At 42.9% G+C, this 21,756-nt stretch overlaps 1 protein-coding gene across 6 annotated transcripts in view; it reads left to right on the forward strand.

Annotated features, from left to right (window-relative positions):
- The first annotated feature begins 6,090 nt into the window (after positions 1 to 6,090).
- The window catches only part of MTMR2 (myotubularin related protein 2), a 62,543-nt gene continuing 46,877 nt past the window's right edge, over positions 6,091 to 21,756 (forward strand). The window contains exons 1-2 of one of the 6 annotated variants that reach the window (XM_058832936.1): positions 9,697 to 9,803; positions 10,549 to 10,619. In XM_058832936.1, coding sequence (XP_058688919.1) covers positions 10,615 to 10,619 — 5 coding nt within the window. In that variant the 5' untranslated portion in view covers positions 9,697 to 9,803; positions 10,549 to 10,614. Of the gene's footprint in view, positions 6,272 to 9,501; positions 9,521 to 9,649; positions 9,804 to 10,548; positions 10,620 to 17,384; positions 17,406 to 21,756 lie in introns of those variants that run through there. The other 5 variants (XM_058832928.1, XM_058832961.1, XM_058832946.1 and 2 more) reach the window with 5 other exon arrangements.

Raw genomic sequence — 21,756 nt, forward strand, 5'->3', positions numbered from 1 at the left:
GGTGTGTAATGGTCCTGCAGTCAGAGAAACAACTCCCTAGGTAGGTCCACATTGCTAAAATAAAAAGTGGTCAGGGGGATGCTGGCCATGGAGCCAGGTGGAGCAAATTGGCTGCTGCTCACAACAGAACCAGTTCCTTCTGGAACAGTCTTGTCTCATCTCTGCAATATTTAGCCTGGTTCTCAACTGGATCCATTAAGGCCCTGTGATCTGCCTTTTCCAAATTTTAGTTCCATTGGAAATGGCGATAAGCTTCTTCTCTCATTGTATCCATGGGCTTAATGAGTCTTCAGTAGCTTTCTGAACATTTTCTACAGCTCACACACTGCAGACAGGTAACTTACACAGAGCAGACAATGAAACAGTCTCAAATACTTCATTTTTAATGCACTTACTATTAAGCTCCTCAGCTCTTTCATCACTAGAGCATAACAGCTTGTTGCTTTTAAAAGAAACTATGAGCCTTCCACATGAAAGTTTGATCCATCAAGGTAAATAAAAGAGAAACCAAAAGGAATTAATTTCTACTGTGTTTTATATTCTAGAAGTGTCCTTCTCATTTTTAATATCATCTGCAGATCTTACCATCAACATTTTATTGTGTTTCATTAAAACACTACCACAAATGTGCATCTTCCTTAACAGAAAAGGAAGTATAAATGCGATAAAATCAAGCATTCTTAACCATTTCCCTAATTGTAGCTATTAAACATAGAAGCTGCAGATTAAAATCTCACTTGGAGAAGTCTCTGTGCACATAGGCAATATAGACAGCACTATTCCAGACAATGTAGACATAAAATTACTTAATTTAAAATGAATGTTTGCTTGAAAATTGGTGTATAAATCAGGACTGAAAAACACAGATTTGAGATCCAAGAGGTACAGAGACTTTTCTCCTCCATGTGAACACTTTTCCCCATCTCAAAGTCTGCAAGTGCTGGGATTTCAGACACCCTCCTAATGTCTGACAGTACCAAACCAATTCTTGCCCACTCATCCTTCCTTCCTGCCTGATTGCCCTACAGCTTCTGGAAATACATTTATTTCCATCAGTAGGGGTTTAACAAGCACCAGAAAATTCAAATTTAACTCCTGTGAGTAATTCTTTCTTACTTCATGTTGTCAAATTGGAGACCATTACACAGATGCCAAGGAGCTGCTGGAGTGCAACAGCCCAAACCTGTAGACAGCCAGACAGCTGCTGTGATTTATTTAGTCCTTCAGGAGAAAAGATGCTTTATTTGAATTGACACAAAACATTGATCTGTGTGTTCTGCAGCATGTAGTGGAAGTCCTGCCCCTAGAGCCCAAGGCCTGCAGCTCTCCAGGTGCCGACAGCCCTCAGGCTCCCTGTCTGCTCAGCACTACAGCCGTGGACTGCGCTGGTACCATTGAACATGGGTAGCTGTAAGCAAACACAGGCTATGGAGCACTGCAATAATGCACAGGCCATCGAGAATTAAAAGCATCAGGCAATTAAAAGCCAGGTGAATTGCCTGACTCCAGTGGACTGTGCACACTGAGCACACACTGGGATGGAACCTGATGGAACTCATTAGCCTGTGGCATATTTAATGCCTGACTGTTCTGTGGGCAGCCATGAGCTGGTGGTGGGAGTGAGGACAAGAAAGCAGTACACAGACAGAGTAGCAGGAAGAACAAAATAGTATGCCCATCAAGAGTGCTTCATAAACAGGTAACAAACTATAGTGTACAGGATTAGGTCCAGGCTGAGTCCAGAGCCCCATGTCTGTATCACCTTGCATCAATACGTGCATGACTGAACAAAAAAAACCCAACAAGTGGACAAAAAAAAGTGTTAAAGAGTCATTGATCATTAGCTTCTGCTTCTGTCAAACATGGAAGGGGTGCAAGGCAAAAGCACTGTTGGGCTGCCATCATAGCCAGTAAAGAACCACACTGTAGGTGAGCTGAGATGACCACTCTGATCAGGTTAACCAGAAGTATAGTAACCTTGGAGACACAGTGACAACTTAAGTGTAGCTGAAAGTCCTAAGTCCCTCTCTTTGCTTTGACTAGTTTCCAACTTCAACAGCAAAGGCATTATGCATCAGCAGGACCAAATCTGTGCATTTACCCTAGGACCATTTTGTAACAGATGTTCATGCAACCACAATCAGCTCTAGTTCCAAATCACAGCCACAGAGAGTTGTTCTTCATCAACCTCTCTGCCTGTGCCAAAGCTCTTGCTGTTTCTGACCTCATACTTTATCAGCTGATGGGGCTTGACAAAAGGAACACATGCCACCTCTAGTGTGATTTGATGATCATAGATCACAGTGGGATCTCACCAGTGACAATCCGCCCTTCCCAAGGTACTGATAATCCTTTATCGGCTGCCCACTGCCATTTAGCTGTAGATCAAGAAGACAAGAAAATGTAATAAATCTCAGAACCATTTTAGTGAATCAAAGAAGACACAAAGGTGTCTCTGGCTGTGTGGTTTTCAGAACAATTATGGGACTGAGTCATGCTGCAAATTTTTTGGACTCATTGATGGGGGCTAGACTAGAGAAGGCACAACATGTGAAGCTGCCTTTGCCATGAGCTGCCTAAGAGGACACAGGAATATATGGGTATAGTGGCAAAAACATGGGAAATCCATAGCAGCAAAGAGAGCTAGTTTTAGGATGGGTAAGATTTTAGTGTTGGGGTTGGAGCAAAAGGGACAGAGTGATCATTTTCAGAAGGGATTAGGACTCTGACTCCCTTATTATTAATAGGCCTTTCAACCATGGGATGAGTTGTGTGATGGGAAGAGGGGGAGGGAGGGGAATGTCTGATGAGGTGTACCATGTAAGCACAGGTTATGACAAAGACTGCAGCAGGGGAGCAAGCTTTCTCAGAGTGGATCGTTTGAGTACACGGTCCTGCTTCATGGTCTACCCTTTGATCACTGTAGAAGCATGATTCCTTCTCTGCTCCAGGGACATTCAGTCAAGCAGTCACAGACCACAGCCAAACATCCCCACGAGACCCCTGCAAAAGGTTGTGCCAGGATGTCCAGGATGTGTGACTGTCCCTAGCTTTGGTGAGCCCCACGCTCGCAGTGTGAGACACAACAGACATGTGCTTGGCTGTGCAGCAGCAAAGCTGAGGAGCTAATCTAGGAACGAGAACATCTGGATTCATAACATCTGGCACATTGATATAGCAGATGTATGGACCACACGTACATACATAGCTAGAAAGTCTTTAATTCAACAGACACACAGTTTAAATACAATGGATACAAATAGCATCTCACTTTCACCCAGAAGGACTGAAGCAAAAGCCTGACTTCCCCACACTTAATCATGTTTTACATGGTACATAAAATTATCCTCTTTTGTGATGTGCTCACAACAGCTTTGACGGACTCTAAACACCTAAGAAAGCCTGGGGCTATGTATTTTTCACTTTGTATATGCTACAACCACATACAATTTCAGGAAGTATAGGAGGATGTCTGCTTGTATTTTAACTGGAATTAATCGTTTATACCTTTGATTCAAGGAAGATCCTTGTCATTTGCTCTTTCAGATATCACTCAGCTGTGTCAGCCACATGGCATTAAAGATGAACAGAGATAATTTTATTATTTATCCATGATGTTAATTTTACCATTTCCTGTGTTGAAATCGCAAAATGACAGAACATTCCCTCATTAAAAAAAACCAAAAAAAATCCCAACGTACCCAAATGATGATACTTGTAAGATAATGGTAGGGGATGTGGCAAGCAAAAGTAGGTTAACAGACTGAACTGCACTTATTTTGCATCAGTTATACAACAGTCTTGTGAATTGTCCTTAATTGGTTTTGGTTATGTCAGGCCTTTATTTAATTCTCCATCACTTTTAAGAGCCCTGAGGTAACACATTTCACAGAGAGAATATTCTGACTGACTTTGAAAATGTGGTATTGTTGAGCAGAAAGACTCACTGAGCAGACTGCTAGTTTCTTTCAGCAGCAGGAGAGATGCAGGAGGTGATTAGCTTTGTTCTCATTTACAAAGCACCAGTGGGAATTTCTAAAGGGTTTCACAGGCCCTGGGGGTAAGGCCAAGAACAAAACAGGGCAGTGAAAAGCAAATAGAGTACTTCATCAATAAACTACTTAGAGATGCCACATCAATAGCAAATTAGGAAGAAAGGAAGGCACTCTAATACTTTCACACAGCAATGGAGGTTTATATATTGTTTTTATTCCTACTTGACTTTTTTTAAACAACTGCACCTCTATCAAACTAAGCTTAGCAGAGGGAATAGAGGTAATACCAACTCACCACAAGGCTATTTGATAAGATTTGAAAGGGAGACATATACTGCTTTGTGCTAGCTCTACAGCGCTGACCTCTCCCAAGGGTTACTACCACCAGGAACTCCATGCCCGGAAAAGCTGGGAAGAGAGCACACCAGTGGGAAAAGGCTACCAGGAAATGCCTGACTGCTTAGCAAAGATGCTCAAGTGCTGCTGCCCCAGCACCCCCTGCCCACATGCTCCCACAGAGGACACCATCTGCTAGCTGGACACAGGTGTGGACGGAAAGCTAAACAGAAGAGGCAAAGAGACAGTATGACATGTGTACCTTGGTTTTTATTAATAAATTATGCTTCTAAAATGTTCATTGTCCCCAAGTAGAGGGGAGGAAAAAAGATGAACATTTAAAATAATTTTATAGCTGGAACAAAATCAGCACAGGTCTATGGATCTTTCAATTGTAATGATGTCAAGGCATTTTGTTTGTATTTTAATGCTGCAATAAACCACTAGAAATTAGCTTATTTTTTAAACAAGGATCTCACTTTTAACCATAAACCAGTTTTAATTTTAGGGAAGCCTCCATGAATTTGATTTTCTAGGCTGAAACTCTCCCTCCCCCAAAACTCATCTGCCAATTTGGTAACTTTTTGCTCAGAAGATCAAATGAAAAATACAAAAATAAACCCTGCTTCAACAAAGCTGCATTTTCAAGTTTAGCTTCAAACCAGCTTCAAAACCAACCCACATCAACCTTGCTCAACAGCAGCTGATACAGACTAAAGGAAAGAGCAACAGAGGCAGTTTCACAGCTGGATTGTGCAGTATCAGGTGGGGATGCTGCGAACTTGCTTCAGCATCCTGCATGACTTCTGATGACAGGACAAAATGGGAAACAACAAAGAGAAACACATCAACTAATTTATTCCTTGGAGCATGAAGAGGGATGAAGTTTCAGCAACCATTCCACAACCACAGAGTATACAACTGCTTAGAAGATACCGGGTTTATCCAGTTTTGAGGTAGTATTTAAAACAGGAAGGTCCATCTGAATGGATGCTCCTGACATCAGATGCTCTTTACCAACAATCAGGCCTTTCTGGAAGGCCAGCAGCCTCCTAACACATCCCCAGTGGTTCATTGTTTTTGCGTCCTGATATTCTTGTCAAAACAGCTAAAAATTTGAGAGACATCTGCATCCTTGATATGGGAGGCTTAAGATGCAGTCCCTCAGTCCTTGTAAGCAATGCCAAGAACATTTTCCCCCCTCCTCGATTGCTTCAAGGACCCGGACGTATCATGGCTCTTCCTGCAGAATACCTGATACCGAACTGGGCCTGCAAATCCTTCCGGACACAGATGGCCATGGATGCATTCGAGCTTTCCGTCGGGTACCCTCACAGAGGATCCTTGCGGCCTTGACTCGTGTGATTGTGACCGGCCACCTTCCAGAGGCCCTGCTCCTCCCAGCTCAGCGATAGACTCAGTGAGGATTCTCGAGCAGATAGGGGCAAGTTTCAAATGTGAGGGGCACAACTGTTTTAGCTGTGGGTACACAACCCAGCTGGAAAGCCTAATGCAGGTGAGCCGACTTCAACAGGGATGCTTGAGAGAGACCATTTCTTTGCTCTTAGCAACGCCCACCGTGCTCCGGGGATGGAACCCGGGAGCTGCCACCTTCCCTTGCTTCTCAAGAGGACAGAAATGGAGCTGGCGCCCACTCCGCACGCTCACGATCCGAGCCCCGCGCCCACCTGAGGGCCGGCCCTGAGGGCGGCAGCGGCGGCTCGGCCCCCTCGGCGCCCCGCCTCTGCCCGCCCCCCGCGCGGCACGCCGGGCCAGCATGGCCGCTTCCCGCCCCGCCGGGCGCCGGCCGCGGGGTTGAGGGACGCGGGGCCAGCGCCCGCCGCGGGGCCGCCCGGCATGGAGGGCAGCTCCAGCTGCGAGAGCCTCGGCGCCGGGCGGGCGGCGGCGGCGCGGCCGCCCAGCGGCGATTCCCTGTCCAGGTACCGCCCGCCGCAGAGCCATCGCCTCCGCCTGCGGGGCTCGGCCGCCGGGGACCACCGCGGGGCGTGGGGACAGAGGGAGGGAGCGGGGAGGGGCCGCCAGGGAAAAGGAAACCGAAGGGATGGAGCTGGTGCTGTTTGCTCCCTCCGTGGGCAGCAGGCTCCTGCGTTTTCCTGGGGTCGGCTCTCTCCTGCTGGGGTGTCCCTGCGCTGGGGGTGGCTGTGGGGTGACGGAGCAGGAAGGCAGGCGTGGGTTCCGCTCGGCTGCGGCCCTCTCTTTCAGGCCTTTAAACAGAGCAGGCGATGCTATCTCCGCCAGGCTCCCGGTAAATCCCTGCACAGGCAGGTGCTCTTGGTAGCTGCGTGGAGGCATCTGGGAGATGGGCAGCACAGGGAAGCGTTGCTGGAAGGGCAGGCGCGGCACCCACTTGGGAGCTGCCTTTCAGCACGCTGCCGTGCCCACGCCAGGCCTTGTGCTCCTCATTTCCTGTGGCGTGTTGAGCGTTTGTGGTTTTGCCACCATGTTTTTTTTCTGAGAGCTTGACTTTGCGGTCTGAATGATTTGTAATGCCACGTGGGTAATATTCAAGATCCTTAAGCCATGGAAGCGAAAGGAGACTTTTGTGTTCCTTCCACCCTCCATGAGCTACCAGTGATATATGAATGTTGTGACTGAAAGCACATCCTGCTTTGGGCCTTGTGTTTGGTGGAGAAGGTTGCAAGTAGGGTAGCCAGGGCAGGCATTGGGAGGGCTTGTGGTATGGGAAACCCTCGTGTTGTGGTAGAGCCCGGGAGCAGGATATCCTGATGACTGCTGAAGGTTCTCCTGTCTCGGTCGGGCTGCTCTTGCCATGCCCAGTTTGTAGGATCACAGGATAACTCAGGCTGAGGAGATCTCAGCATCCCTGAGTCCAGTGTCCTGCTCATACCAGGGACAGCTTTAAGATCAGATCAGGCTTCTTCCAGCTTTTACCCAGTTTGGTCTTGAAAACCTACAAAGGTGAAGTGCACACAGCCTCTCTGAACAGCCCATTGGCATCTCCTGTGTATCTTCCACTGGCACTGGGGCTGCTTTTTTGGTCCCAGAAAAACTCCCATCAGTCACCAGTAGCTTCAACTTCCCTTTTTTTTTAACTCGGTTTTAAAGGTGAAGCTAACCTACGACATCCCCCAAAGCAGTCTCTCCCCAGTCTGTCCACACAGGCAGGGTGCTCCAGCCCTGCTATCCCCGTGGTGCTCCTCTAGCTCCATAGTGACTTTCCTGTGCTGTGGGGCTAATACCTGGATGCAGTGTTCCAGAAATGCTCTACTGAAAGCCGAGTAGAGGGGGATCCTTCCCTGGATCTCCTGGCTCTGCCTCTTCTTAGAGCCCAAGATGCTGATGGCCACTTTGTTGCCAGCATCTCAGAACTCCCATGCTTGGCTATTACCCAGCTGCTCCTCAGACAGGCAGTGCCCAGGTTTCTTCATTCTTGAGTCTTTCATGACTCCTGACCCACAAGTCACCCTTCTTCATCAAATTCTTCTGTTCCCTGCTCTCTGTACTGGTTTCCTTATGCAGTTCTACCAGTGCCCTGTCAGATGCCTGCAGGCTTTTTTCCCCCTTACCTAACTGACCCAATATATTCTTCTTTTTATCTCTGCATCAGCTCAGGCAACTTGGACCCATCTGGAGGTCATTCACTCTAAGAGGCCTATGGACACTAAAGAGAGCTTAACTCAGAAGAGCCAGTGGCTACAAGGAAGCTCCTGCTGAGCCTCTCGGCAGCATGCCCTGCACGAATGGAACCGTGGGGAAATTGAGATGATAAATCTGTTCCTGTTGAGCATGCACAAGGCTGTGTCCTCCAAGCCCTGCAAAGGCCCAGACTCTTAACAGATTTCTTGGGATGTAAAAAAAAGCTTGTTCAAAAGCTTTCAGAATCTCAAGTCTCTGCTTGAAGATCTAGAACCCATAGAAGAAAGCTATCCAGTTGGGGGGGGGGATTTAATGTACTCCAAATAAAATATAGGTATTTTAAATAGATTAATGTTTTTCATCTGTACTTATTAATAAAAACACCCTCATCTTGAGTTGGTATATGCTGTGAAACTTTTTAACTAAAATGGTTCAAGGTCAGGGCAAAATTATAAAAAAATAAGACTAGGGTCTTGTAATGAGAGATGCCTGGTGACCTTCAGAATGTTTATTATCAGCTTCCCTTGCCAATCTAGTGATGCGTATGCACAAATAAATAATTGTCTATGAATTGGACAGCAGATTGATTATCATCGGGTTGTTTTTTTCATTAAAGCTGTATTGCAGTTTGATTTTATACATCAGAATAATTCTCTGAAGCTAATTGGACTATTTGTATGCATTGAAATATACTTATTTTAATCTGTGTGATTGTGATCTAACAGCTAGACCAGCTTCAAATTGTAACCTATGACACATTTTCACCAAACTATTTTGTTTAAAAAGACGAAGGTAGCTTTGGGGGTGATACGAGGAACACAATGAATCATGAGGATGCTGTCATCAGTTTTGATAATCTATTTTATTTAAAAGGAGCAAAAACCAAAAAATGACTCAAAGGTCACTCATCCCAGAATCACCATTACCTAGCCATGTGAAGCCTTACTGAGTTGTAGTTACTGAATTGTTTTGTGCAAGATCTAGAAGACTTGGAAAGGTGCTAACACAAAATACATAAAGCAGTCCATTCTTTGGATTCTCTCAGTTCCTGGTTAGAAGTGTTTCTAGAGGTAGTTAAGATCTAGCTCCTCAAGTAGACATGCTTGATAGAGTTTACTTATACATAAGGCTACACATTTGAATAAGTGTCCTGAAGAACATTATAGGTTTGTCTTTTAATAAAGCACATGAGATACAGCAGTAAGGGCATTTGACAGTGAAAGTTGCTTTGATATTTTAGTAGACCCTAGTGATGTGCAATACCTCTGATCCTTGAGGAAGATGTAGGAATAATTAAACAAATGTTACCTACTTTCTGTCCCAACTAGAAAAACATTTGAAAAACTCTAAATGAGACTTACAATGTAATTGTTTGTACAGGGTAAAAAATTGCCAGCTCTCTGTGAAAGTGCCAAGTTAGTTTCAGATGAGCAGGTCACAGCTAATTAACTCAGCTGCCTTCATAGTTGTGCTGAAACAGCTGTTCTGCTTTTCAAGTCTCAGCTGTCTCACCCACTGCTGGCTTTGTGTGGCACAGGACGGGGTTCTGCAGCTCTCTGTGGTTTCTAAAGGTCAGTACTTAGGCTGGACATTCCCCTTCCGTCCTGTTCTCATGGAAGACACATGACCATGAGCCAGCTACTCATAAAGAGCTGTGGTGGTATTTGACTAGCAGCTTGAAAGAAGTGCATCTGCAGTGTCTGTCCACAAACAACCCGTGAGACAGAAGGCGGCGTGAGGTAAAACACTGATTCAAACATTTGATGAGCTACAGTATGGTTATGTCCAGAAGAGTGAGCTTTTCTCAGTGTTCTGGACTGCTTTTATACCTCTAGAATGGCCTGAGAATCCTAGGTGAGTGAGTGATAAACACAGTTCAGCTGTGCTGGTTATTCAGACTTCTTCCAAGACCATTCTTAAAATGAATTTGTGTGTGGGTTTGTTGTATTGTTGTTTTTGCAGATTTGAGGTTGCATACGGACCCTCTGACCTCTGGAATTCAAAGGAACAGCCAACAAAATTCTACCATAATCTTTTCCTTTTGTGAAAGGAAAGCCAGATTGAGTTGTGTGTGACTTTAGCAGAACATATGACTTTAGGGAAAAAAGTGGTGGCAAACTTCATATATTTACTTTCCATGAGAAGTGATTAGGCATTTTGTCCATGCACTCTGTGTGGTTATGTTCTGTAGTTTCTGAATGAGCATACATCTCTCTGCATTCCTCAGAAAAAGCATATCACAGTTCAGTCTGAACAATGCTCCAGTATCTAAGAGGCTTTCTGTTAGGTCTGCTGAAGATAAATTTGTATTGCCTATACAAAAGGGTGGAGGTGATTGTACTGTAAAAAATCTGCTCTAGGAGATGTCAGTGATATTTCAACATCAGTATAAAATGAGAGAAAGATAAGGCAGTGGGTAGATGTTTCCCACCAGCTTGACTGTAGCAGTGCTCGATGTTACCGCTTTCTTGGTTCCTTGTTATCACCTTTGTTCTGGTGTTTATCATCCACAGAGGTCTGCAGACACGGTGGATCCTATGCAGTGCACTTTTACTGAAGCATATGAGAGCAATCATGCTCCTTGTCTTTATGTTTGCAGGGATAAGTCTGAAAACAGAAACTCGGTGTAAATCAGTGCAGCAAGGTTTGTTGAACCAGTAACTCCATGAGGTATGAACTTCCCCCTTGTCTCAAATAAGGCCCTGTCAATACCTGGTCTGATTTAAGGCTATGTTGAAGGAATTCTTTCCCCATGGGTGAGAGTGATGCTGGAAGAAGTTGGGTCTGTGAGCTGTTGGCTGAGGAGGGCTTTAGCTGTAGCACCACATTGCTACCAGATGTATAAGCTTTGCTGATTGAGTTGTTTTGTGATGAGTCATTGAAGTTAGAGTTTGAAAGGGAAGATTTTTGCCAGTTCTGGTGTTCAGTGAAATGCGAGTAGCTGTCATTTTCCTCATGGGTTTTGAGAGCGTTTCTTGCATTTAATTTCATGTAAGTGCAAAGCAAGATTTCTCAAGAGTTGTTACCAGTAAAGACAAGTATGTTGCTGGTCGAGTGTTGATAATGAACTGGCTTTGCATCTCAGGAACTTGACACTATGTCTACAAACAATTAGTGACTCCAGATGGGCTCACTGTAATTGATTTTAATAAATGAGTGATAATTTCTAACACTTATTTGCAACTGAAGTCCATTCTGAGATAGGGGTGTTTTTTCTGGAGTACTGTGTATTGTGAAGATAAATAGCAGTTCTGTCTGCCTATAGATTTGCAAAATGAGGAGAATCTTTTTAATAGGGTTTGGGACAGAGAATAATGAAAATAACATTTAGTGTAAAAGACTTTAGAGCTTTTAATTTACAGCAGTGAAGAGAAACCATTCCCTCTAAAGAATTCACAAATTATTTTTACTAGCAGTCTTTGTGATGCACACTTCTGCTCCTGCATTAAGCAGAAACCATTTCTACTTGTCTCAGAGCGCAAGACCTTCAGCTTAAAAGTTTTCCTCTGCCAGGTGCATGCACATCTCTTGGTCCCAGTTCTGACCGTTCAATGAAATGCTTTTTATTGATTAAAAAAATATTTGGTTTTAAGCATATTTTCCATTTGAGAATGTAAAATACAATTGACACTCACCTGTTCATTGTATTGTAATTAAGGCTACACTGGTGTTTAAAAGCCTCACAGGAATTTGCAGTGTAGTAGTTCTGACTGCTGTACAGATGGTGATGCTTTCTGTGTTGAAGAGACGGGGAACAGCTATTTAATTGTGCCTAAGCCAGGACTACTCTATTTTTTATAATGCCTGGTGGATAATTTTACTAAGCTCTTGGAAGTGCAGTTGAGTAGAGACTCCTTGCTGAGAGATTGGGCACAGAGTGAGAAAGTCTAAGGATGAGATGAGAAACTGGAGACATGAGGCTAGATCTGACAACTGGCGAGGAGTGAGGGTAGGCTCAGAACACGACTCTCTTGGGTCCCATCAAGAGCTGCCTTCTCTGAAGAGAGACGGTAATGCTATGTTGACTAGCTGTCTGTTTGCTAGACAGTGCTGAGTTGTACATGTAGTTCCTTAACTACAGGCTATTTACAGCATGGGTGCAATTACAGAACCTGAATTTTAAGACTGTGGGTGACCTGACAATGTCAAATTATGCAATTCCTATCTGCTGCATGATTGTACTCCTCATAGGTTAACACCTGTCTGGAACATATTTTGTTACCTATTTCTGATGTTTTATCATCTCCCTTCCTTTTCTGATTCTCTTACACCTCGTGTGTACAGGCAAGAACTGCATTTTGAAAGGTCATAATACCTCTTTAATGGCTCAGCAAATCGATTGTCCACATCTTCTTTTTCATTAATCTTTTCCCGATGACCTGCTTTACTGTCACTGGTTTTTCAGTGTTGAGGGCATCAGCAGTGTAAAAAGAGACCTGATCCATACACCAAAGAGCTTTTGTTGAGTCAGGAGTAGGATTCAGTGATCCTTTTGGGTTCCTTTCAGTTCAGGATATTCTATGTTACCAAAAAGCTTAGTCAAAGAAAACAAACAGGCCTTCATTAGAAATGAAGGAAGAGGTCACCTTGATATATGGGTGTTATGTACAAATGTAGTCGTAATACAGCACATGAAAAAGTCTCTGTATTTGTCCATGGGAAGCCCATTCCACCATGAGGGAAGTGTTACAGGGAGGGAATGAAGTGCTTGGTTTGTACAGTGACTGGGATAACCCAGGCAAGTGAGAATACAGGAGAGACACTGTGACAGTAATTACCCCATCTTCACTTTTAACTGAAATAACATCTGGCTTTTTTATTGCTCCAGTAACTGGGAGCTAATTGAAGAAAAAAATCAGTGAAAGACTACAACAAATCAGTGGAACTTTTCAAGTGTTCGCTTTTCCCTTTCCTACCATCTGCAGTTACTTTTGCCAGAGAATGTTCTCACTGAGTAACTTTCCAGTGATTTCAAGGTAGCTCTTTTTTTTTGTTTCTCTCTTGCTTCTCTGCTATGTGAATTCTTTGCCATTGCTTTTTAAACACTGATATTTGATGAAGAGAAAGTGTTAGCAGTTTTTGAGTCCATAACCTCTTCAAGATGATTTTGTAGTAATTTTGTTTGCTCTGTACAAATACTCCCACTTTACAGATCTGCCTTCTGTAGTCTTCTGGCCACGGCTCCAGAATCATTAATGCTTGGTCACCCAATGATTCAAATTTGATCTGGGTCAGGTGTGGGTGTGTGATCATATTTCTGCTGAACTATTTGGAAAAACAGGAGTTTATAAGGGTTTTTTTTCTTTGTTCTGGGAAGACTGGCAACACCTGTTTAGAATAAAACAATATTTTTATCTGGATTTATTTACTGTGATGTGGAGACTGCATGTCCAGACAAAGTGTTACATTCAAAACCTTGTTCATGGCCAAAAAGGCAGCACGTTTCTTTATAGCAAAGAATTTATTCTTAGCGTAGTCTAATTATAATTAGTCCAGATGCAATTATTACAGAAAAATAAAGAATAATAATGCAGTTAAAACTGTCATACCTTTAGTTCTTGGTTTCTATCCCTTTTCCTGGTGTTACGTTCACCCCTCTCCTGCTCCACTGGGTTCCAAGGTTGCTGATTTTATTCTGGTAGTAGTGTGTGTGAGAGCAAATTGTCAGCATCTGGAGTCCTTTCCTGGGAGAAGTATGAGGTTCATCATGTTGATCCTTTTCCTTTTCCTTTTCCTTTTCCTTTTCCTTTTTCGTTCCCCCCTTCCCCTTTTCTCCCTCTTTTCTGTAGGATCCATCTGGGGTCACTTTAGTGTGTTTGCTAAAACAACTTTACATGCCTCTCTTTTTTTCTTTGGTCTGCAGTTCCACATTGTGTCTCAGGTCTTGCTATATATAGTTGCTTTTATGGGTATTAGATACTATTTCTTTGTTATCTCTGAAGTTGGTTTTGTCCAGCTCCAGGTCTGCATTTCTTTGGTTGACCATTGGTGATTTGTTTATGACCATGGTCTCAGGTGCCAAGCCTGTGCTGTGTTTCTTATCCTGCACTTCTACTCTTCCAAGCCACATCCTCTGTCTCCACTTCTCCAGTCCTCTGCTGTGGTACCAGGCTGTTGTATTTCTCTCTACAAAGTTACTACATTAGTGGTAAATATTCTTTGTAGAACAGCTGCTTTTTACAGCTGTCTGTGCAAAGCTGTGGTTGTACCACATACAAACAAAAATAAAACAGAGGGGGATATAGATACCTGACCAGTTACAGGAATTGTGGTCACACCTAAACCAGTTAAACCAAAGCTACAAGCAGGCCAAGAAAAGTGAAGGCAAAGCAAAAGTGACACACCCCTTGAAAATTCACTACGAAGCTTATGGTCTATGAAGAACAATGGCAGTACTGAATGACAGGGCTAAAGGTTAACCCAACTATTTTTATCTGTACAAAATGTAACTGCTGGAGTGAATATACCTCTGATCGTTGCTTGGTGTTTTGTGGTCAAAGTGTTTGTTGCATTTTTACCCCGGTACAAAACAAACTGATATATGAATTACTGAGCTGAACCACAGCCTCATTCGTACCTTCTGCCTTTAGTGAAAATAAAGCATTTGTGCTGTTTTTATTGCTGTTTAAATAAATCCTATTGTTGACTTCAGTTGATATCACTGCTCAGTGGTCTTCTCGAAGAGAAAGATTGCACACATTGGTAGTAGGATTGCCTTCATGAACAGATTCAGCTAAATCTGCCCAGGAAAGGGCTGGAGGCTGGGAATGAGTTCAGTGCAGTTGTGAGGTTGAAGGGCCTGTCTGCCTGCTGTGGAGAGCAGATGCTGAAGGTAAGGGCAGGTCACTGGGACCTGTAGTACCAGAGATGAACTGCTGTAGTATGACTGTCAAAATCAGTTGATTTAACCAGCAGATGGATACCTTTAACAAATCAAAACTGATCAGCATCTCACTTCTAAGCAGAACCTCTTTGAACAGAATGAAAAATGTGGGATCATCTGCTGATATTTTACCCATGTTGACTTTTGGAGTAGACTGTTCTTGAACATTCAGGCTGTATCTTCCAGTCCTAGAATCGATATCTCTCCCACACTGAAAATGAAGGAGTACTTATGAGGGAGTACTTCCCCAAGTCTTATTCCTCAAAGGTGAAGCAACATGCTAACAGAGTAGTCATTAAACACTGGGGTGTGAGGAGGAGGATGTGGTGGGACTATTGGTGGGTCTGTTCAGGATTTGTGCCAGCAGGGCAGTCTTGGGCCTTCAGTATTCCCACCTGTTTGGGTACAGCTTCTGCTGATCACTGCTGTCTCCAGCACCACAGAAAGACAGAGTTCACCTTTTTTTGTTAAAACATACGCTGATTCTAGACTCTATATTCTGATTCCATTTTCTACTTCCACCTTTCATACAGAAAAATACAGGCATCCTGCATGAGATTTTTCTCATCTGATTGGATTGATACAGAGTTCTGGTAGTCTCTGGGTTGGTGTTTTTTCTTTTTTTTTTTATTATTTTTTTATTTTTATTTTTGTAGACAATGAGGAAGAATGAGTCATCTTGGTTTCTCCACAGTGACTCTAAGTAGAGCCTACAGTGAGTAATTCAGATGTGACTACCTACACAGAACTCCCTCCCCTTCATTGTGGTAAGGGCAAAGCGAGCATTGAATTTGGGTTGTTCTCAGCTCCAAAAAAGGAAGGAGCTATTTCTTAACTCACAGCATTCCTCTTTTTTACATGTTAACTAAATATATTTGTAACTGAGAAGAGAGCCGAGATTTGTAGTCTGGTTTCCTAAGCCATATTTCTCCATGTATGTGTATATATCTATGTAGTTTGTCACTAATAATTTTTCTAACATTTGGACATTTTTAGCCATGTTTGACAGAGGAGTAGAAATAGTAACTTGTGAACAAGTTTTGCATTTAAGCAAAAATGGAGATAGGAAGGGAGGGCACAGCAGTTCTTCCTTTACAGAAAAAGTTTAATTTATTTTCAACACAAGGGAATGTCTAGATAAGAAGGATGTCATTGAATATGTGCAGATTGTTTTGGGCAAGGCTTCTCTCAAGTTGGAGAAATACATTCTATTCTCTCATTTTTGCATTTCCCTTTGCTTTCTCTGGTATCTACAAAAGGTCGTGTTCAGTTAAACACACAGCAAATACAAACTACTCTGCCACAAGACACTGATCTTCAGGCAACCAGGGTAGGATCTGGTTCAGATTGCTGTACCTCCATGAGAAGTAGGTATCTAAAACCTCTCTACCCTCAGCAGAGTCAATATACTCCACAAGTAATTCAGTAGAGGAAAGATAAGGGTCCACTCCAGGAGGGCTGAATAGTTGTCTAAACTCCACTGCCTGGGTTTCCCTTGGCTAAGTAGAAGCAAAGACACCCATGTTATCCACCAGCCAGAGACAAACTATTCTGACCTCATTGATCCTACTCCTTTTTGAGTGACTTGGTTTTCCTCATACACTGATTTCTGCTTGAGGAAGCAGAAATGGCAGGAGGAAGTGGCTGTGGGTGATCTTAGATTAACCCTCATTTAAGATGAATGAGAACTGATGAAGAGAAAATCCTCAGATGAGCCTGCATAGTTTGTATTCCTCATTTCACTGCAAGGCAGAAGAATCTGAAAGACATTTGTTTTCAACATGTACCCTAGAAGTTCTTCATGTTGAGATGGAACTTCTTGTGTTTTAGTTTTTGGCCATTGCTCCTCATCCTGTCTCTTGGCACTACCAAAATGAGTCTGGCACTGTCCTCTCGGCACCCACCTTGGAGATACTGATGAGATCCCTTCTCAGTCTTCACTTCTCACACAAGTGCTCTGTGTTTCTGGAAACATCTTGTGTTGTCTAAGGTAGAATTTCTAGAAATAAAGCCCCAAATTATTGAATACTTGTCTGACTTGAGCCTTGAGATTTTGCTAGGGACCAATTTCATGCAGGGGCTGAACTGCTAACAGAATAAAGGCGTTCCCAGTATTTTCTTTCTGAGCTGAATGTGGCAGAGCACATGGCTGCGTAGTGTCTGTGTAAGCTTACTTAGCAAGGTGTTACAGTTTTCCTAGGTGATACAAGACTCTCCACATTGGCTATATTTATTCAATCTTTCCTCCTTCTTTTGATTTTTCCCATGATGGAACAAGTAATGTCATTGATTAGTAAATCACTGGTATTTTTAATTCCTGTGGGTGTTAGCTTTATTGGGGTGAGGGGGTTGTGTTTTAAAGAAAATCAGAAAGTTTAACAATATGTGTTAAATTCTAACTAAGGTGTTTCTTAAATAGGGACTTAGGAAAGAAGCTAAAGAAAAACTGAGACAGCACATGAACTGTGACAAGTACAGGTATATTTGGTTAATCTAAACACAACTGGTTCTTAGTGTATAACTAGAAATTGAGGCACTGCCAGAGTACAGATCGTTCTTATTTCTGTTCTAAGGTAAGCACTTACATTAATATAATTGTTTTTCTTTCTTTCCTTGACCAAGTTAATAGATTTTTCCTAAAAAATAAAAATTAACAAGCAAACAAAAGATTTGATGTTCTGTGTTTCCATGTTTTTGGTTTTTTTTAATTTCTCTTTGCTCTCCAGTACTGGGCTAATTTCTGTAATTTGACATAGGAATATCTGAATTTGCATCAAAATCCTGATTGTTTTTTACTTGTATGTCTTTCTCTGGCTTGATAAGTTTTTAAAGGAAGGGTGTCAATGTTTATAAGGTAGATTAAAATATTGATTAACTGCAGGAGTGATTTTGAATTGTATGTAGCATTTCCATAAGATTTCAATAGGCTTTTGTCTTTATTCAAAGTTCATGTGGAGACAGTTAGATGTTGCCAGCTCTCTCCTGTGGGATGCAGTGGGAAATCCAGGTTTGCTGTGATGTAGGAGATAGCAGCACCACCCTGGTATCTTAGTTCTCTGCTGCAGGACAGTCCTAATGCCTGGAATCAGCATTTTCCATAGGCAGGGCTAGGAGACAGTGGGTGTTCTTGTAGTACCAGGAGACGCTTGAATTTGTGAGTTCCTGTTTCCCCAGAGCAGTCATGCAGTATGGAGATTCTCTTGGCTGAGGCAGCTGCCTGGGCTGTCTGGGAGAGGAAGTTGCAGGTCAGGACATGTGCTGGTTCGTCACAGCCCAGGAAATCTCTTGCCAGACGTCTTGTCAATCAGTGATCTCCCTGATGGCTTTCTGTCTGTCCCTGTGCAGCACTGCTTCAGCCATCTGAAGCCTGAGGTGCTGGAATGTCTCCACCTCAGACATATTTTTTTGACCTAGAAATAGTTTTCTCAGGGCAGGCAAGATCTTCTTCACTTCCAGTTTAGTCCTGCCCTCTGTAGCATCTAATATTTGAAAAGAAAGGCTCTAGCTTCTTCTGAACAACACCAGAGATGCCAAAAAGCATAGCAATAACCTAGTGTGTAGGAAGGCACAGACAAGAGCAGGTGGGAGCACTGTTCTAGCAGACAATCTTGTTTATGTTGGCAGTAAATAGGATTGTGTTTTGAACCTTTCTTCATCTTATAGTCTTGATTTATGTTCAGTGCTAGAGGCCTGTGCTGGTGACAGGAAAATCCTAAGCTTTGGAGCACAGACCCAGATGTGTGCACCCATCTCTAGGAGGTCTGTCAAGCCTTCCTCCCAAGGCCTAGGGCAGAGCCAGATGGACAGGGCTGTCTTTCCATTGTGTGTCACCTAGGGAAGGTAGGATGCCTGCCTTGCCTGCCGCTCCCTGCCCAAACTCCTAATGCTGCAAGTAAAAGTGCTTGTGCTGGGGTGTATTTTGCAATTCAAACATTTCCATTAGGAACCGGAATCAGACCAAAAATACTGGATTATCAGCCTGTTTTCAGAAGGCAGGAACTAACTGCACTCCCTGGATATAGGCTGAAATTAAATTGATGGAGCAGAGTCAAAATGTCAGTTCCTTGCAGAAGTCTAACAACTTGAATTTTTTTTTTCTTCTTTGCTCTTGTAAGTGAGCATCATCCCATACCAGCTGGGAGCTTGTTAGAAACTGAACTTCTCTTTTGTTTCTCTCATGAATACAGATCATTTTGTAGTTATCTGTCTTGTGCTGATCAGAGAATATTGGTTCAGGGGGTCTCATAGCTCCTGTCCTTCCTGGTTTTTACCTTTCTGGATTGTTGACTCACAAGAGCATGATACTGTAGGCTCCTTGCTGTTATTAATTACATGACCAATATGCATATTGGTTTGTCTTTGGGCGTTGGTCTTTATTCTTGGAATCTTGCAAATATTTTAAACAATCAGCCTATTGTTTAGCAAGTGCTGTACACACACTGTAGGCCTTTTGTGAATTTCAGTTTAAAAAAATAATAAAAGAATGACTAATGGAGCACGAACGGTGCTTGTGACACTGTAGTCCATTGTGTAACTATTGAGAGCAAAATTTGCATTCCTAGAAAAGCTTGTTCACAGTCAAAATATAGGACATTCTCTTTATGGCTCATGGGAAAAGATGTACTGTATGTTCAGCTAAGGATGCTACTTGGAAGGATCAACTTTTAAAAAAATGTCATTTTCCTCCCTTGGAACATTGAAGTCAGACTGAGACCCAGCTTTGCTTGGCAACAGAAGTGACTTTTTCATTCAGGCAAGTGGTATGGTGGGGGGGGCTGTTTTACGTCTATCACATACATGCACCATGATCTGTTTGCTAAAATGGCTTCTCTTTTAGATGATGGTAAATTTTGACATTGACAGCCCTTTTGAATAGCGAGAGTACATTATTATATAATATAAATGTCTGCCTTCTCTGAATGCCTAAGGCAGCCTGGCAGTCTTCCTTCAAAAGCATATTTATTTATGGCTTTTTGTTCTTCCCCTCTGAGGTTGTCACAGGTCAAGCAGAAGTTAAACGGAGATCTTTAAATGTTTAGAAAAATGGTGAGTTCCAGTCAGCTCACCTGAAACTAATAGTTGTCTGTCCTGCATGTGCCTAAAAAGATGTTCCTGGGTGCTCAGAGGGCTAAGGCTGCATCTTGTATATGCTATAGGTAGTTTCTGGTGGCATTTGTTGTCTAGGTAGAATTAGTCTGTTTTGAGTTTCTGTTTTGCTGTGAAGAATTAAGATCCAAGCCCTGCTCACTGGAGATACCACTCCTTTGTCTGTCAGTGAAATCTCTTTGGGAAAGGCTTGCCTGTCATAATGGGCACACGTGGTGCCAACCACTGTGGGATTCCTGTCCTGGGAGGGGTGGTGTTAAAATGCTGAAACTTAATGTACAGCAGCAGAGCCTGTTCTGGCGCCACGGCAGAGTGGAAGCCAGCACTGAGTGCCCAGCTCCTGCTGCAAGGCCTTGGCTCCAGCAAGATGCCAAGTGAGCTTTCAAGTGCGTGCCTGGAGAGGGGTGTACAAGGGACTCGTGAGGACCCTGAGGAGTATGTGTGTATACACAGATAAGGACTGTGGGGACCACTTTGCCTTAGCACAGATCTGCAGAGAACTGCTGCAAATGGGAGAGTCTGATGCGGGCAACAGCTGCGTGTCCCAGGCCAGTTCAGCCAGTACTGGCTAGGACAGAGTCATATTCATGGGGAACAAGCACCAGTTTGTCTCTCTCTGCTCTGATGTGACCCAGGAGGTTTTTCAGTATTACCTTTTTCTTCTCTTGAGGAAACAGGAGTGTTGGAAGTATTGAGGTGGGAGTGTTGTCAGTCTGAGTTTGGGAAGTGAGGGGGGAGCGCTTGATACCTCTGCAGCATTATACTTGTAAGAGAACTGCAAAAGTGCTACAAGTGCTTCTATTCATGGCCCTTCCGTAAATTCAAATCAATTTGACCCAGCTCTCTTGGCATCCAAAGCTTCCAAATTAAATTGTATTTGCCACTCGTTGTTAATTTGCAGTTTTAACCTTGATTAGTTTTCAGGAATGTACATAATGAGAAACTTTTAAAAAAACAGGAAGAGAGGAAATGGAAATTTGCCCTCTACAGTGTTTTTCTCATTTATGACCTCTATGTCTGAAACTGTATTGCTCAGTGGTGCATTTTGTCACCTGTTTTTCAAGTCAGTTCAGTGACTATTGAAACAGAATATTCTGTTTGATACAGAAGAAATGGTGTGAGCAGCTCATGCCAATTAGTGTCTGAGTAATTAGCACATCTTTGTGAGCAATGAAGCAGCTGCTTGTTGTACTGTCAGGGAAAGAATATTCATAAAGAAGGTTCTGGAAAGGTGGCTTTATCATCACTGACTACTGATTTTGGTTGTGTTATTTATAGGAGTGAGCCAGGTTAATATTTTAAGACATTGGTACAAAAAATAGGTGTCCTCAAGCCCTATGCATGTACTGCAAATCGAAGCAGGCATACTTTGCAGAGGTGTGTTTCCCTTCTGTTCCATGAATTTTTTTGTGAAGTTTTGGGTGTTAAATTCACCTGCATATTCTTGCTCCTGGATTTAGGAGGGGAACTTTAGGGATCAGAACTTAATAGTATTCTTCCTTTTTATGGTCTCTTTTTTGTGTGTGTGTGTTTTTGTTGGTTTGGTTTGGTTTGGTTTTTTGTTTGTTTTTTAAACAGTATCTTACTTTGAAGCAAGACAAAAGTCTCTTTTTAACTTTTCAGTCTGAACAAGTGTTATAGAACCTCAGAATGGTTTGGTTTGAAAGGGACCTTAAAGATCATCTAGTTACAACCCCCTTGCTATGGGCAGAGACATCTTCCACTAGAGCAGGTTTCTCAGAGTCTCATCCAACCTAGCCTTGCACACTTCCAGGAATGGGACATCCACAACTTCTGTGGGCAGCCTGTGCCAGTGTC

The sequence above is a fragment of the Poecile atricapillus genome, chromosome 1 (assembly GCF_030490865.1).
Source record: "Poecile atricapillus isolate bPoeAtr1 chromosome 1, bPoeAtr1.hap1, whole genome shotgun sequence".
In the NCBI taxonomy this organism is placed as follows: domain Eukaryota; kingdom Metazoa; phylum Chordata; class Aves; order Passeriformes; family Paridae; genus Poecile; species Poecile atricapillus.